Source organism: Nyctereutes procyonoides, unplaced genomic scaffold, assembly GCF_905146905.1.
Source record: "Nyctereutes procyonoides isolate TBG_1078 unplaced genomic scaffold, NYPRO_anot_genome, whole genome shotgun sequence".
NCBI lineage: Eukaryota > Metazoa > Chordata > Mammalia > Carnivora > Canidae > Nyctereutes > Nyctereutes procyonoides.
Window position 1 is genome coordinate 25,298,196 of NW_026575120.1, and position 18,554 is coordinate 25,316,749.

At 37.2% G+C, this 18,554-nt stretch overlaps 1 protein-coding gene across 12 annotated transcripts in view; it reads left to right on the top strand.

Moving 5' to 3' along the window:
• KMT2C (lysine methyltransferase 2C) overlaps window positions 1–18,554 on the top strand; it is a 282,347-nt gene that overhangs the window by 202,259 nt on the left and 61,534 nt on the right. For 11 of the 12 annotated variants that reach the window (XM_055335130.1, XM_055335137.1, XM_055335136.1 and 8 more), the window contains exons 19-26: window positions 4,161–4,342; window positions 4,602–4,766; window positions 5,744–5,853; window positions 6,542–6,607; window positions 7,573–7,785; window positions 10,654–10,782; window positions 12,723–12,842; window positions 15,604–15,734. In XM_055335130.1, coding sequence (XP_055191105.1) covers window positions 4,161–4,342; window positions 4,602–4,766; window positions 5,744–5,853; window positions 6,542–6,607; window positions 7,573–7,785; window positions 10,654–10,782; window positions 12,723–12,842; window positions 15,604–15,734 — 1,116 coding nt within the window. The remainder of the gene's footprint in view (window positions 1–4,160; window positions 4,343–4,601; window positions 4,767–5,743; window positions 5,854–6,541; window positions 6,608–7,572; window positions 7,786–10,653; window positions 10,783–12,722; window positions 12,843–15,603; window positions 15,735–18,554) is intronic. The other variant, XM_055335134.1, reaches the window with a different exon arrangement.

The window sequence follows — 18,554 nt, forward strand, 5'->3', positions numbered from 1 at the left end:
AGTTGCTTTTCTCTCTGCACCTTAATGTGTATAGTTTCTATTACATTCCCCAAACTCATTTATTTTTTTTTCCCCCAAACTCATTTAAAAAAAAGATTTATTTATTTGACAAAGAGAACATGAGCAGGAAAAGCAGAAGGAGACGGAGAGAGAATATTAAGCAGACTCTGTGCTGTGCAGAGCCTGATGCAGGGCTCAGTCTCAAGACCCTGAGTCATGACCTGAGCCAAAACGAAGAGTCAGATGCTCAACTGAGTGTGCTACCCAGGCACCCCTCCCCAAACTCACTTTTATACTAATGCAGCATCTAATCTATTTTTAGACCCATCTAGTCGATTTTTCACCAAGATGATTGTATTTTTTTAATCTTGATTTTATTTTATAGTTAAAGTTACCTTATAGTTCCAAATCATTTTCTTCATTGAGGTTTTTTCTTTCAAGTACTTATAGGTATTTGTAATTGTTTGTTAATTCTACCATATTTGACATTTCTCATTATTAGTATTAGCTTGCTTTCCTCCTTACCAGGATGTATGTATGTATGTATTTTCTTATTTGGTAATTTTTGATTGAATGTGGTAGTTGTACGTTTTGATATTTGTTGGGAGTTTGGAGTTTTTGTGGCAGGTAGTTACTGTAGACATTCAAATTGTTTGAAGCTTCTCTAGGCCTTGTGGGGTGGATCTAGAGAACCTTCACTTGGCGGTAACTATTCTCAGACTTTTGGGTCTTAGAACTGTTAACACTCTAAAATTCTTAAGGACCCTGTAGAGATTTGAGGATAATAATTATTGAATATTTACTATCTTAGAAATTCTGAGAATATTTTTTTTACTGAGAATATTTTAAAACATAAATACACAAGCATATTTTTTGTGATGTCATGCAATGATGTTTTATATTTTATATATCATGTAGCCTCTGCAAAATAGCACTGTGATTGGATTAAAGTGAAAAAGGCAAATAACATCTTAGTTATCATCATTATGAAAATAGTTTTGACCTTATAGACCCATTAGGGTTTCCTAGATCACACTGTAGTAACTGCTTTTCTATAGCATGAGTTTAATATGTGACCTTTATGACATCTCTCCTATATCCTTCCCCGCCATGAGTTCCCCATGACCTCCTCGCCAGTGTCTTTTTACTCTGGTTGAGATTCAGATGTCTTCAGCATTGTGTGAGCTGTTAGAATTGTTCAACTTACAAATTCTCAATAGCTCTTCTTTGTCCTGCTTGTGTGTCCTTGTTTGACCTCCTATGTATGCAGCTCGATGTTTAGCCAAAGACTTGAGGGAAATTCTGTGTAGATTTCTGGAGCTCTTGCTCTTTATTTCTCCTTCCTTTCCAAGACTCTGCTCTGCTAGTTACAACTGCCTCAGCCTCCCAGGACTCTATCATGTGTCTTAAACTCAGACCATTGTACCCTGCTGGTGTTCTCCTTCTTTGGGCAGCATTCTGGAAACTGTCTTGCAGAATATTATAGGATTCACCTCACTTGTTTCTCTCTTCTCAGAAACCACAGCCCTGTCCTGCCTTTTTGTTCAGTATCTGAAACAAGTGTTTCATGTATTCTGCCCCATTTTCTAGTATTTTATGTTGAGAGAAAGGTCTCATCCCAGATACTTCATCATTGTTGAAACAGATATTCTCAAATCTATCAACTTTAGACATGGTGCCATGAATGAAACCCTGGATCATTCCTTTCTTGAAACAGCTTTTGAAACTAAAAACTAAGCCAGTTCAGTAGAAAGAAAGAGTTGATATTAGAGCTCCACAAACTCTACTGGGAGCTGGGGATCTTTCAGTGGGGAAAGGTTGTCCAGACATGGCAGTGCTGCAGGGAGCTCAGAGAACACACAAACACAGCAGCCCAGGGTCGGGAGGGAGGAGGTGTGGACCAATTGACTGGAGCTGCTTGCTTGAATGGTGGTGGGCATAGTTAACCAGGTTGAGGTGTGCTGGAGAATGAATATTGCTGAGTGACTTGGGAATTCGGCTGTAAAGGGCCACAGAGTAGGTGTCTGTGAAATAGGAAAACTTAGGAAAGAAGATACATTACAGCTTGGATGTATCTCCCACTTTATCTTCATCTTGCTACCTCTCCAAGCCAGAGACAGGTCAGTCACATCACACAGGCCAAATCTGTTTCTATAAGTGAAATTTGATTGAAACACAACTGTATTCTTTTGTTTACATATGTCGTTGTGTGGTTTATACTGTAATGGCACAGTTGTGTTGTTCACAAACCATATGCCTCACAAAGTTCAGAGTATTTACTATCTGACTCTTTATACAAAAAAAAAAAAAAAAGTTGGCTGGTTACTCCTCTAAGCCACTCTGCTCCTCCTTTCCATTTGGGTCAATAATATATGATAACTCGATAATCTGACTAATTTAAAAGAATCAGTTAATCAGAGTAATAAATGTTACATACATACAAGTCAGATAGCTTTAAAAGCCTTAGGATGACTGGCCAGCCCCTGTCCTACTCTGCCTCAACATTTCAGTCCTTCCAGGCAGCCACGTCTGATCCTTGCAGGTCTTTCTAGTAGTTACCTTGATAGTTCTAAATAACAGGCTGGTGTTCCTGCTGTATCTGTGTTAGATTTCATTGACTTTCTGCTAGGAATAAATATATGCTGATTCAGGTCTTCAAACATACCCCCCCTGTTCCCCAGCATCCTTCCAGTGTAGTTGTTCTACTACGTTTAGTTAATAAACAGTGTCGGTTATGACTCAGCACATATTCACTGGAGACCTGAATAGTATACTCTGGCTTTGTCCTTTTTTTTTTTTTTTTTTTTTTTTTTGGCTTTGTCTTTCATGGAATTTTTAATAGAAAAAAGAAAGTAATGATTCATGATTCTTCAATTAGTTTTTGTTGTGTTTTGTTTTTACCTACTATAGAAGCATGATTGTATCAAATGATTCTGGCAAGTAACTTTTTACCTGGAAAAAGTCCTACCCCTTCCCGACACTCCCATTTTCTCTCTGTGTGCTGGTAGCTTGTAGGTCTCTTGCTCAGCGCTCATTCTTCAGCTTCTCTGAGCTGAGGTCCTATGTTGGGTTCATTGTTTCCTGCATCACATGACTTTCTTGTTCTTGGTAATAACCCTCATTTCCTTCCTCATGTCCTTACCTCCATTCCAAGAGGTGTTTGGGAGCTGAAGTTTGAGTCTTTGTATCCCTAAAGGAATTATACTTTTCACACTTAATTGCTTGTTTCCTTGGTTAAGAACTGTATCTTGAGACATTTATTCCTATACATTTGGAAACTGTTACTCTATTTTAGTATCCAGAGTTGGAAAGTTTGATGCCATTTTGATGGTTGTTCCTTACGTAGCTTCCTTATTTTCCTCTCAGGTAGCTTTTAGACTTTCTTATTAATACCTCATGATCTCAATTTTTATTCTGTATTTTAATTGATTGCTGTCTCATTATAACACAACTACATTGTGGTCTTGTCTATAAATTCTAGTGTTTTGAGAGCTTTCATTTGGTTCCAAATTTATAATCGTATGTGGTATGGCTACTTTGAGGAGTTTATCCGGATACAGATTCTCAAACTTCCCTGCTAACTTAGACTCTGTGGTAGAAGAGTGATGAACTTCACAAGTCCCAGCTTCATGGCCTAAAATCCTCCAAGATCATGAAATGTCCTTGGGACATATTTTCTTGGGAATTCATGCTTTATTTATTTATTTTTTTAGATTTTTAAATATTGATTTTAATATATAAATCCTTTTGCAGTATACACAGGTTTCAGAAGTATGAACTCATGAAACATCACAGATGGAAACTAGGCCAGTACATTTTCAAAACCAAATTAACAGTAATGGGGCAATATACTTGATTTCCTCAAATCTAGTCACCACATCTATAAGGTGGACGTAAAGTGCAGAGGACACAGAGTTAACGTGGCCTAACAAAAGGCATTAAAATGTGTACCGCTCTCTTACTCTATCCGGTAGGTGGACTTGTGAGGGTCCATGGACGTTCCCAGCCCAGGGGGTGGGCTCCTGTTGATGCCCAGTACATGTTACTTGCTTGCCTTTCCTCTGCTTCTAGGTCCATAAGCACCACATATTCATTTATATCATGTAAACGGAGGTGTTGGCCACTGTCTGAATCACTTGCATGGGTTGTTTCTCTTACAGATCACCAAAGTCGTTCTTAGCAAAGGTTGGAGGTGCCTGGAATGCACCGTGTGTGAAGCCTGTGGGAAGGCGAGTGACCCCGGACGGCTCCTGCTCTGTGATGACTGTGACATAAGCTACCACACCTACTGCCTCGCCCCTCCTCTGCAGACCGTGCCCAAGGGGGGCTGGAAGTGCAAATGGTACTCCGGGGCTTACCTCTCCCTCCTTAAGCCTGTCCAGTGCACAGTGTTCCCGCAGGAGTTCTTAAGCATTAGCCGCACCCACTTCACGGCGTGATACATGTTTGCTGTGACAGATATCCTGCCATGACTTAGAAACATGTTAGATATGCATTGAATAATTGCCCCCATTCTGTCCTCGTGTGGCTGCTTGAATTACAGTAACTACATAACTACGTAAATAAACCTGAGACCTTTTGGGGGGGGTGTCGGGTTTCAGGTGTGTTTGGTGCCGACACTGCGGAGCCACGTCTGCAGGCCTGAGATGTGAGTGGCAGAACAATTACACACAGTGCGCTCCCTGTGCAAGCTTGTCTTCCTGCCCCGTCTGCTGTCGGAACTATCGAGAAGACGACCTCATTCTACAGTGTAGACAGTGCGATAGGTATTGTGCTACTCTGGAAATGTTTTTGTCTTCTGCAAGCTTTTCTCTTTAAATATAGCAAAAGGAAATTGGAAAATAACTTTCTTCCATCTTAAATTTAAGAAACAAGACTTTTTTGCTTTCCAGATTTTCTGTCAGCTAGAAACTTACAGAAGTTTCCAGTTTTGTATCTGTAATTCCAGACTAAGATTTTTAACTTGTAGTTTTTAAGGGTTTATGAATCCCTTGAAATTAGATGCAGAATTATTTCCTGCATATATGCATTTTTCTTTGGAGGGTTTCTGAATCTTTTATTAGATTCTACAAATGATCTCACACATTTTATTTTCTTTAAACTTCTTTTTCTTAAAGCTGTAGATACTAAATGTCTAGATACTGGGCACCAGCTCCCACCCTCTCTCAGTCAGATGTGAGCAGTTTCAAAATTAAGCATGTTTTCTTTGGTTTTAGTGGTATGTTAACTGTACTCTGTTAATAGCACTGTCCATGTAAAAATAGTAGTAGTAGTATCAGTAATACAAGATTCTCAGGACTCTACCTGTCGATTCTTTGTTCAAAGGCAAGATAAGCTCCTTTTCTCCCCCCAGTTAACATTTAGCCTCAAATACGTGAGCTATATCTACTCCACAGTAGACCCATCCCATGGAGCTAATATACAGGAAACCACTTGCAGCCTTCTGAATTCCTACATCCTTGCCCTACTAGCTTCCTTGCTAGTCTATCTCTGATAGATTGAATATATGATCACGAAACGTTACTCCATCCTCCATGTGCTCTTGCTTCCTACCTAGTACTTGATCTCATTTCGTTTTTCCTTCCTTATTCTCAGCTCTGAGAGTTTTTATGGGTTAGTAGGCGTGATTAGGAGACAGGGCAACATGGGCAAGGTTGGAGGAGCATTTGAAGGGCTTTTGATGTGGCAACTGTCAGGTCCCCTGACAGTTTTATTTGTTTTAATGTATAAAATGTCTTTTTAGATGGATGCATGCAGTTTGTCAAAACTTAAATACAGAAGAGGAAGTGGAAAATGTAGCAGACATTGGTTTTGATTGTAGCATGTGCAGACCCTATATGCCTACGTCAAATGGTAAGAAAACAATGTGAACAGTGGGTCTGTGCTCCTGTAACTCACTTGTGCCTTGCTGTTGATAACCAGTGAGTGGGTTTGCCTCTCTTTTTCTTTTCTGTGAAACCGTTATTTGGACAAGTATTTTATGAAAACTAAGTTAGTTATAAAGTAACTCTTATTATCCCAACTTAATACATTAAAACCATTTGCCTACGTAAAGAAAATAAGTACGTATTATAGATCTAAAATGTAATTTTGTGAACAGCTCTGGTGGCCCAGCGGTTTGGCGCTGCCTTCGGCCTGGGGTGTGGTCCTGGAGACCCGGGATCGGGTCCCGCATCAGGCTCCCTGCATGGAGCCTGCTTCTCCCTCTGCCTGTGTCTCTGCCCCCCCCCCATGTCTCTCATGAATAAATAAAATCTTAAAAAAGAAGTAAAAATAAAATGTAATTTTGCTTTTGTGACACGCAATCTTGTAGTTATTAGCAATATGTAGAAATCCAGTATGTTGGCCCTTTTTCTTTCCATAATGTGTATTTCCTTTTCTGCTTCTCCTCATTGTTTTTCAAGACAGCCTTTAGCTCTATTTAGTGTTTAAGTATTTATTTATTTATTTAAAATGGGTACAGAAATAGAAAATTTAATTCTATGTAAATCCTTTTAAAAAATTTGAAAAAATTACAGTTTTTTTTTCCCCTCCATTTCAGTGCCTTCCTCAGACTGCTGTGAATCTTCACTTGTAGCACAGATTGTCACAAAAGTGAAAGAACTAGGTAAAATCTGAAATGGTTTGCTTGACTATTCTTTACAGAAAGCACGTAAATACTTATTTATACAGCTGACTTGCCACATGTTCCACAAAATTTGCCTTTATGAGTGTTCAGCCTAAGTTTTCTAATGTTGTAAATCATTTCTATAACTGACATATATGATGTTCATCTTATCCAGCTGTAGTGTGACACTGTTCCTATAAATCTCAGCAAAATGGTAGTGAAATAACCACTGTTGAAGTACTCACTAACTCCATACTTGCTTTGGTTTCATCAGTACGTTACTGTGTTTAGTAATCAATTAATTAGCAGAAAATGAGGCCTGGTTAACAAATAGTGGTTTTGTTTTGTTTGTTTTAAAGAATTAATTCAATCTTTCACTATTTTTTTTTCCTGTAATGGATCAGCTAGAGTGGTGACTGATAGGATAATTTTATTAAACTATTGTTCTTTTGTCTAATTCTATATGATATCAGATACAAAAACATTTGGATAGTACAGAAATTGTTGTAACGGATAGCAATTTTGTACATTTAAAAATTTGCAGGATTTCTATTTATTATATTAATACTTGGCTCTCCAAATGGGCTTCTCTAGTATTTTTGTTTTTCTTACATAAATTCTCACCTTTTAGTCTGAAAAGATACTCCAGGAAAAAACTCATAGACAGGTAGCTGAAGCATTGCTTTTAGCTTCAGTGATTTCTTTCTGAACCCTTATGTTGATACATGAGAAAAACACGTCAGGTAGGCCATTTTTAATAAAACTTAGGACTTTCTGCTTACAATCTGAAGAAGTTCGGCCAGTATTTCTTAGTTTCAACTGAATATTCTTAATTATTCCTGCATTCCACAGATAATTGCTTTATAGTCACATTCTCTTCACAAGGCATTTTGGAACAGCAGTTTATCACTGCAAATTAACTTGAGAGTTTTAATACACATATCCTTGGGATATTGTAATTTCAGATCCACCCAAGACATACACCCAGGATGGTGTGTGTTTGACTGAATCAGGGATGACTCAGTTACAAAGCCTCACAGTCACAGTTCCACGAAGAAAACGGTCAAAACCAAAGTTGAAGTTGAAGATTATAAATCAGAATAGCGTGGCTGTTCTTCAGACTCCTCCAGACATCCAGTCAGAACATTCAAGGGATGGAGAAATGGATGATAGTCGAGGTAATACTGATTTATTTTCCATTGAATATGTTCACAAGAATTAAAGCTTATAAAATAGCTTTGGAATACATATGTTTTATCTCATGGCAAATTCTACTAACTTGGGTAACCCTTGATAAAACCATGGCCTTTCTAGGTGAGTTGTCTTCTTGGATTTTTTGGATTCTCTTCCTTTCACATATTCTCTAGAACAGACTTATTAATTAATATTATAGAAACTTCCAGGAACACCATATCTTTGAGGATAACGGATGGGAAGGTTCAGAGGGCTTCACTTTAGTTTGCTAGGTGGCAGCATGAACCTCAGGTGCTGTAAGCTCAGCTTCCATGGTTCTGTTAGATTAGAACTTGATCCATGCATTCCTACATGGAAAAACCATTATTAATGTTCAAGTGCAAATTTATGTTCACAGGTGTTCATCATAAACTTAGCTGTTTGTACATATTTTCTTGATCCCAGCAGATATCCAAGGATTTTTTAGCTGAATCCTTGAGATGGCAAAACTACTTTAGTAGTATAAAATTCAATATTAGTTCTATTTTTGCTTATCTCTGAAGATCACGACAGGCTTGTTTCTTTTGAGGTTGATTCTTTTCAGCTGACTCAAAAATAAAGTAGTGAATACTTGTGTTCCATCACATTGTGTTATTCACCAGTATTTATTGAATGCCTACCTTGTGTGGGATGTTAGAAATTATGTCAGTGAACGACGCAGATGAAATTCTCCACTCATGTAACTTATCCTTTAATGTTAGGAGAAAAGATTACTACTACTACTACTAATAATAATAACATAGTAAAGGGATTGATTATGTGTGTGACAAATGCCATAGCAAAACTTGCATTGGAGTAAGGGGAATTGGCAGTGCGTATGGTGAAGTGAGGCATCAAATGAACCAAAAGCAGTATTTGAATGCAGACTTGAAAGAGGTGAGTGAGTGAGTGAGCCACTTGGTCGTCTGAGGGCAGAACATCCTAGATGGCAAGAAAGCCATTGCACAAGCTGTGGGTAGCTGTGTGCCCATTGTGTTTGAGAAATGTCATGAATATCAGGGTATCCGCAGTGAACGATGGTGACAGTAGGTGATGAGATCAGAGGTTTGAGGAGAGACCAGCTGTGACCTAGTAGGTCACATAGAACCATAAGATGATGCTTAAGGAGTTTAAGTTTCCCGTGGATGGATTGGGAGGTAATTGGAGGTTTCTGAGAATAGTAGCTTAATCTTATTCATGTTATAAAAGGCACACTCAGCTGTAATGTGACTAGACTTTGCCCCAGGAGTTGTGGCACATGGGTCAGATAGGGACTGTTGCAGTAGCTGGATGAGAGGTGGTTCTGGTTGAGAGTGGCTGTCTGACCAGTTAGTCCTCAAGTTTCTTTCACAGGGGTGTGTGTTTGAGTCTGTGTGGTTGGGAGAAAAACTCTGGTTCTTACGTATAACTGATGTTCAAATACTGTTAAACAGAAAGTTTGATTTTAAAGTTTTAGTGATTTGAGGCTTGTGAAGAAATCGTCTGTGTATCTGGGAGGAATTGAGCAGATTATCATTAACCAGAGTACAGTGAAGAGTTCTAGTTTCTAAGGACAGTAGATGTCTGAAAAATCCCATATATACGTAAATCTGGGGAATGCTGCATTTCACAAAATTTGAAACATTTCATTACAGTACAGATTAATTCCCAAAGTAATGAGATTATAGAACCTTTGAAAAAACATGGCAAAACAACAACAAAAAGGCTTGAGAAGATTTTCCCTTTGACTACTGTTCTGTACGACACCACCCAGGCAAACAATGGATGTTTCTTCAACTGGGCAGTTTCCAAGTTGAGGTGATCTGAAAGTGCTTCCCCATAAAAGAAAGAAGTAACGTTATACATGATATTATATGTAAATACGTCCTAGATTCCACAGGAGTCTACAAAGGCCAAATGAACTTCGGATACTCTTGAAATATTATAACAATGTCCTTTTGTTGTTGCTTTTGCCGTTGACTCTTTGGATAAATGTTTCTTCAGGAAAATAAGTCATAAAGAGCCACGTTAGCATATTAGAAACAAATTCTTTGTGCCACAGAAGCAGGCTTTTTTCTGATTCACTTAACTAGGATCTGGGATCTGGAAACTTTATTAGTACAAAATAAAATCCAAAATGTAGAACAAACAAATGCTGTGTGTGTCTCGAGTGGGAACATGGTGCTTCCCCCTCTAGCCGGATGCCTGGACCTGTGGGCCTACAGTTGCATTTAGACTCTAGCAGGCAAGGGGTGGGGGTAGATAGAGTGGAGCCAGGAATGACATTAAATAGTGGGAGGAGAGAGCAAGCAGCCAGGAGGATAGGTTATTAAGGCCTGTGACATTAGCACTAATTCTCTCAAGTTCTTAAATTATGTTCACGTGGTATAAAACTGAAAAAGAATAAGGATAAGTCATGAAAAGTGCCACTTTCTCCCTGTCCTCCATTTTGGATGGAGAGGTTTTGGTAACTAGGTGCTACTCAGTTACACCTGTTGCTGGACCTCAGGACAGGGTCCAGGCTAGAGAGACCACCTTAGGGTCCTGAGCCTGCAGATGTAATTGAAGGTATGTGAATGACTTGTAAAGTGTACGCCGATTTATGATGACTTGAGTGTTCTCTGTATTTCCTCTTTCCTCAGGCTCATGTTTCATTTCCTGAAAACAGCGCAGTAAGCATCATGAGTTCTACAACCTTTTGGCGCCTTTCCCATCTTTTTCTCTACTTTCCCCACCTGCTGGGACATATAATTACAATGGCTCAGTGGCCTCTTTGCTTGGCATTTTCTGTTACATAGGAATTATGTATTTGATAGATTTTTCCAACTTTATCTGTACATTTACTTTTTTCCCAGAAGGAGAACTTCTGGACTGTGATGGGAAATCAGAATCCAGTCCTGAACGGGAAGCGGTGGACGATGAAACTAAGGGAGTTGAAGGAACAGACGGTGTGAAAAAGAGAAAAAGGAAACCGTACAGACCAGGTACAGTCCTGAGCTAGACATTTTAATGTAATCAAAACTTGGTTAATTAAAAAAAAAAAACAGTATTGAGGGCTTCAATTATAATTAAATAATCAGGATGAGATGTAAGATGAGATGTAGATACTTAACTCTCTGAAACTTGAATGTAGATATCAAAGGACTGAATTACTTCAGTATGCTTTTAGGCGGGAGATTCCTTAGGTCAAGTATGTGAATACTTCACAATATATCATTATTTTAATCCCTTATCCTAAATGTTGTCCATGTTATTAAATGCTTTACTACATTGACTTTTATTTATACTTGGACTTTAAAGCCATTTATTTTTTCCTTAATGTGTACTTCTGTAATTCTTTTACTTTTCAGCATTCATTCTTATATTCTTTATGTACTTAAAACTTATTTCAGGGCAGCCTGGGTGGCTCAGTGGTTTAGTGCCGCCTTCAGCCCAAGGTGTGATCCTAGAGACCCGGGATCAAGTCCCACATCGGGTTCTCTGCATGGAGTCTGCTTCTCCCTCCGCCTGTGTCTCTGCCCCCCCCCCAATGAATGAATGAATGAATGAATGAATAAATAAATAAATAAATAAATAAATAAATAAAATCTTTGAAAAAAAAATAAAACTTATTTCAGTGTGTAGGAGCCGGTAAATGTACAACTAGAAGGTGATATGACAGGGTTATTGTGCCCTCTAAAATTTGTAGTTCAGTTAACATACGACTGATAAAATGCTCTCTTATTTCCTCCTTGCCTGAGAGGTGGAGGGAGAAGCTGTGTTGCTTGTCAACTTTTATTTGCCTTATTAGAAAAAATTACTGAACTGGTCACAATACAGAACTGGTAGGCTTTCTTTAGGCAGTTTATTAATATCTATTTACCAATCACTGAGACATTAAATGGAATCAGTTCAGTCTTTATTCTTACGACTGCTTATATTTTATTGATAAGTGTGTTCTAAGTGCCTTTTGATGTACAAGGATAAACTTTCTCACTGTTGTTTGTATTCTGCAAGACCTTTAATGTAACCTTCCGAAAGATAGGCCACATCTATCACAAGGACCTAGATTAGTTTCATCCAAGTCACTCTATGAAAATCATTTCATTTCTTCCTCATTATGAGGCTTATAACTACACAGACTTTTTTAGACACTGCAAACTCCTTCTAGGAGCTTATATTTGGCTTTTCTCTCTTTGCCTTCGTGGAGGTCATCCTTGTGACTGAGGGACTCATTAGGTCACAAAGTATGTTAGCTGTATCCTCTGACAAAAACTGTTAGTATTGACTATATATCAGGCACTATTCTATGTCATTTAACCCTTAAAATATGTGTATGAGGAGGTGAGATGCTAGATGCTATGCCTGTTACAACACTGAGGGAACTGAAGCATTAAAAGTTAAGTAGCTTGCCCGAAGTCAGGTGGTCACCAGAATTAGGCTTTGGCACCAGATTCTGTGCTTTTAACCACAGAGCTATATGTGTCTCATGTCCAGGACATGTTACCCCTGAAGTCATACTGATTTTATTTGGATCATCTTGTTTCATTTATATCTTGTATATCTATTCTCCCACAGCTAATGTATAAGCAATTTGAATGATAATACATGAAGTTACTTAAGATTTGTTAAACAAGTATAATTTACTGTAATATTTATTCTGACACTGTTGAGAAGAAGCAATGCAGTCATTCTTTGTGTACTATAATAATGTATTTTTATACCTGTTCGGTTAGTGATAAGGTAGGTGACAGTAGCTTTGACCTCTTTTAATTTGCTTCTTAATTTCCAGTCCCCTGTATCATGCATTAAAAAAATGATTATTGATTTAAATTATCCCATATTGAATTTGGGAAATGCCTCCAAACAGTTTCACCCTACTTACTGTGAAAATACAGGGAGAAATCAGTTATTTACCAAGTTACAAATGTGTTTTTTTGGATAGGTATTGGTGGATTTATGGTACGGCAAAGAAGTCGAACCGGGCAAGGGAAAACGAAAAGATCTGTAATCAGAAAAGATTCCTCAGGCTCTATTTCTGAGCAATTACCTAACAGAGATGATGGTATGGTACTGATTTTGTTTGATTTAACCCCCTTTTCTTGCTATTTGTATTGAAAAGAGCCATCCTAAATAATGCTGCAGTTATAACCTTGTTGCTTCTTATTGATCAAAAGATGTGAGTGCCTGTAGAGTTCATACCTCTAATACAGAAATTAAGTTTGATAAGGAAAGGTTTAAACCCAATAGAGTATATTCCTCTGAGATTTTTTAAAACAACTTTGTGTTTTTCTTAAGTTAAATACAAACCGTGTAGGGACTGGATCACTTAGTTCTACCAGGTGCTTCCCAGTATCTCACAAAAGGCCTTTCTTTGCCTGTCTCACCTCAGGGATAAAATTGGAGACTTTAGACTGTTTTGTTGAAAGTGACAGGTACTCCCAACAGTTTTTACAAAATTATATAATGTTTTAGAAATATGTCTTACAATTAATGTTATATCATCCTTACATAGATCTTTAAAGAAAGCTAACTCATACCTTAACTCACTGTTTGAGAATTGGTTCTATGAACACATTGTGTCGGTGTGGTCACAATCTGTATGCTTTATGTATTTTAAATGCTTTTTGTAGGATGTGAAGGAAAGAGATGTTTCCAACATGTGCTCTGATTAGAGTTCTTCCATTATTATGGGGTAGGGTTTTGACCTGTGAATTAATAAAAATTATGGATTGTGTTTTTGAAAGCAAGCACCAGATGGTTTTAAAGGAGTTTCTAATATGACTTAATATGGTTGTAACCAGCCCTAAGAAATGTGATGTGTTAAATGAGACTCATTTTGTGTTTTCTGTCTTTCTCTATTTTGCCCTCTGATTTTAGTTCTGTTAGGTTAGTATTTTATCCCTTTATCCGTGGCATCCAGAGTCATCTGTTGATGGTTTATTGTATTATGCATTGTTTCCTTTTCTGAATTGCCTTTTTAGCATTTTAACACTTTCTAGTTTCTCCCAACAGCTCATTCCTCCTAGTCTCAGTCCTGTTACTTTATGAGTCTAAGTGATGCAGAGTATAAAATATGAAAGCCCAATATGATTCTACTTTGTGTCTCTCCAGCCCCTCCTCCTAGTGCCTCATTTCATTGTATTTATTGTAGGAGATACAGACATACACATAATACTTTTTTTTTTTTTTTTTTTTGTAAATCATAAGCTCATATTCTTTAGAACATTCTCTGAACTTTTTTTGAGGACTGAATTGAAGGTGGCTTCTTTCAGAGAGGGTCTGCATCTGTTTATTGTCAGGAATATGAGGTGCTACTACCCTGGGATTTCTTTAGCTTAAAGAATTTAGCTTAAATTCTTGCCTTGAAGTTTTTTGGTTCAACTGTGATATAAATTCAGGTTTCTTACACATTAGGACAATACTGAGTTATGAACTCTGAAGAAAGATTTTCATTTTTTGCTTTTCTACCCAGCACCAAATTCCATGACAAGATGACAAGCAGTTTTCTTTGCTGTTGGTGGTGGGAAGGGGGAGGGGGATGGAAAGGTGAGAGAAGGTAGGGGCTGGGAGGGTGAATTTCTTGTTAAACCACCTTTGAGCATGGAATCTCTCAGGGTCTCACCTTTTTAGAAGGCACTTCTGGGTTAATATCTCTGCCTTGCGTGGAGAGGCCTTAAACTGACTTCAAGTCCCCATTCTCACGAGGCTCTGAAAACGAGTTCAGGGTCACTGGATTTTAGCAGAATTTCAGAGTACTTTACTTAGTTCTTGGCTTATTTCTTTCTCTGGTTCCTGTTTTACCTTGATTTTTGGTCTTTGAGGTTATTTATTTTCTGGTAGATTAGTATACATTTAAAAAGATTGTCTAAAAAAGGTTTATGTGGGGTGGGGTGGGTCCTGGGATCGAGTCCCACATTGGGCTCCCCGCAGGGGAGCTCTGCCTATGTCTCTGCCTCTCTCCATATGTCTCATAAATAGATCTTTAAAAAAAAGTTTATGCACCATTTGTAGTTTTCAGAAGAGTCAATCCATTTACGTACTCCGGGCACAAAGTGCCCACATTGGTTTTCAGAAGGGATGTGCTGTTTGCCTTGGGAGTCTGAGCCTGTCCTTTGATTGCTCACCTATTTGCTTTGAGTAGTGTATTTAATCCTTTGCTAATTTCATAGATCAAAATTTTGTTTTCTTTCCATTCTTCTAATTGATTTTAAGATTGAGCATTCATAGTATATTTGTAAGTAGTAATATATTATTACAACATATATGTACTACAAAAACCTAATTTGCAACAAATTCCTGAACTTGTAAATTGCTAATTGAAGAATACACATTTTTTAAAAAGACTTTTGTTGGATATGCCTGATAAACTCTACAAAAAGGTTGTTCCTGCTAAATAGCCCTTAATAGTATACAAGTAGCCATTTCCTCCATACTCATGAGCATTGCATATTTTCATTATTGCAATTTTTAACATGATGTCGATGTTCAGATAATTTTCTGCTTTGCGAGTAAGGAAATACTCGTGAAGAGATAATAGTAAACACATACTAATATTAAGTAGACCTGCAATGAATTTTTTATTGTACTTAAAACTTACTAATAAACTTGCTTTGATATCTTTTTGTGAAAAAGCTTGTCAAGTCATGCTGTATGCCTTAAGGTTACACAGTATTGTATGTCAATTATATTTCAATAAACTGGAAAGAAAAAAAAGCTTGTTTGTTTATATGGATTTGGGTATATGTTGATAAGCTATAAAGTTACTTTGGATTTGTCTGAAAATTTTAAATACCACATATTTATAAATGTGACTGTTGTTTCAGGCTGGAGTGAGCACTTACCAGATGCTCTAGTTGATGAATCTGTTTCTGTTACTGAAAACACTGAAAAAATAAAGAAGAGATACCGAAAACGGAAAAATAAGCTTGAAGAAACTTTCCCTGCCTATTTACAAGTAATTTTTTGCTTTACATTTTATTATGTAGTTGATTAACAAAAAAAAAAGTAATGAGTTTTGAAAAATGGTTTTGTTATTTTTGTTAATGTTTTACTTTTTAATTCATTATTATAATTAACCATTTTTACCTTTCAGAAGCCCATAAAAATTAACATTTACTTTTTTTGTGCTTTAATACTTTTCATAATGTTCTTTTTTACCCCAGTTTTTCACTTCTAAATGTAAGACATACAAGAACATTTTGAACTGGGAAAAGCTCATTCTTCTAAATGAATGAGCAGTTGCACCTGTGTGCTCCCCAAACCCATGTCCCATGGACAGCTCCCTTTACCAATACAGGTTAGAATAATTATATTCACTGAATAAAAATGGCTTTTTAGCTGCAAGTTATAGCTTTAGCATTTGTTTATCACTTTTAGAAGCCAGTAATCCAAAGCTTTAAGTAGAACTGTTTTTTGTTTTCTAAAATATACCTCAAAAAAAAAATCCTTCAATATGAAGAATTTGTTTAATATGTGTAGGTTGCATGAAAATAGAACTCTTTCTAGCTCATCTGTAAGTATGAAGTCACTTAAGAGTTCTAAGCCATTTGATGATGTACTGGAAAAGGCATCCTGTTACAGATAGGAATGGGGTAGTCCTCCGTCTTCAGGTGTGGAAGTGGAATTGGAAGAGACTGTCAGTGAGTGTCCATCTGGTTTATTTTTCCCACGGAACAGCCTACATTATTTAATTTATTATTTTTTTACCTTAATTTTCCAATTGACTCTATATAGTTTAACTGGTTTTAAAATACATTTCCATTCAGCTAATATCCAGCTGCTTCAATTTTCTTTTGTTGGCAATTAGAAGTATAAGAATCAAATACTCATTTGAGTGAAAAGTCTGTGCTTAATAAAATTTTTAAGCATACTGTCTAATATATGTTAATGTGTATGAGTGTTAGTTTTTATTAGACAACTGATACCTTCAGAGCCGTGAGCCTTCAAGGTTGGAGTCCTGGTCTGAATACCACTCTGCTCCCAGTTAGCAATGTGATCTCGTTCTGTTCACCATCTGTGCATCCTCGAAATGTTGAGAGATTAAATAGGAACTATGTATGTGAAGGACTTAACTAGTGTCATACATGTTGTCTATCTTTAATAAGTGTTTTATTTTCCCCGGATTCCCTTCAGATACCCATTCATCTTAACTGTGTACCTTTTTTTTTTTTTTTAAACATATAATAGTTAATCGGTTGAGAGATAGGGTTCCCCCTTGTTTAGATTATCTTTCATCACTTCCTTTTTGTTTCTTCTCATCCCCTTCCCCTTCCTTTAAATAATCCTTTCTTGAGAATATTTAATAGATAACATGCTTCTGCTCCTATTGATCCTATTGATCTAAAGCCTTCTTTAGCTGTTTATGAACATACGATAACTGACCATTTCATACTTTGAAAAAGAGCCTTTAAAAGTAATGGGTCTGATTTCCTAATTACTGCTATAATCTTAATGTGTTGAGCTGGATTGTTTCCTCTGGTGTACATCAGTAATACCTTTCTTCAGGCAGGGGGATATGAAGAAGACCTTTGTAATGGTGCTATTACTTGGACATCTGGTGGTAGCAGTTGTATTGCCCCCATTGATTGAGGAAATACATAGTGATGAAAACCCACAGGAATTCAATAGCCATTTTCCAGTTTTTATTAATCTCAACAGTGTCGAGATAAACTATAATTAATCTATCCCGTAGAAATATTTATGTGGTCTCCTAAGACCTAGTGCTGCTATGTGACCTTAGGGAACCCTGTTAGTACATTTAAAATCTCCAGTTCATTCTGGGAGTCACATTATCAAATTAGAAACCATGTGGAGCCTTTCCTTTTTATAAAGTTAATAAAAAGCCATCAAGGTAATAAGAATATAACTTTCTGATAAATAGCACTGAAGTCTTCATGAGCCATTTAAAGAAAAAAATTCTTGCTAATCATAGTCTCAGATTTATACCAAAGGCATGAAATAAATGATCCCTGAAGTTCTGAGATGCTCTGCTATTCAATATGTTTCCTCATGATAAAAGCATCACTCTTGTGAGAAACAGACCATCCTCTACCCAGTGCACTAACTTTCCTGGTTTTCACATTTCTTTTTCATAGTGAAACAGCTTGTTCATTTAAAAAATGTGAACATTTCAAACCTACTGGACTTCACATACCTCTTTCTCTATCCCTTTGCAGAAGTTAGCATCGTTAACAGTTTGGTATTTATCCTTTCAGAACTTGTTTAATTATTTTTGCATAGTGAGAGTAGTTTTTATTTGATGTATATGATGTTTTGCTGGACATATCACTCAACTCGCTTTCTTTTGATGTATTTTAGAGCTTTTCTTTGACAGCATAGCTCTACATCCTTTTAAAAAATTGATGTGTTTTATAGTTTGGGTGTCAATAACTTGTTTAGTCATAATGCCTTTTGACAGACATTGAAGCTGCTTTCTCTGTTGGTATTATAAAAAATGGTGCTGTGAACCTTTTCTGTGTATGTATCTTTGATGAGAGTGTGTTAAATGTTCAGTTTCTGCAAAATCGTCCTCTATAAAGGATCCTTTTTTCCCAGACAGACTACTGTACAGGATTGTTGGGTTGAAGTGAGATTGCGGGGGGGGGGGGGGGGGGGGGGCGGGGGAGAGGGTGTGTTCCCAAGGGCTTCCTTTTGTCCTCCTAATTGATCCTTGAGAAGTTTTGGAGAAGTCCTCCAGTTGTAAGGAACTCAGCTTGAAACATGGGTCTCAGGTCTCCAGGTAGAGGAAGTATATTGAAATGGAGAAATGTTAATA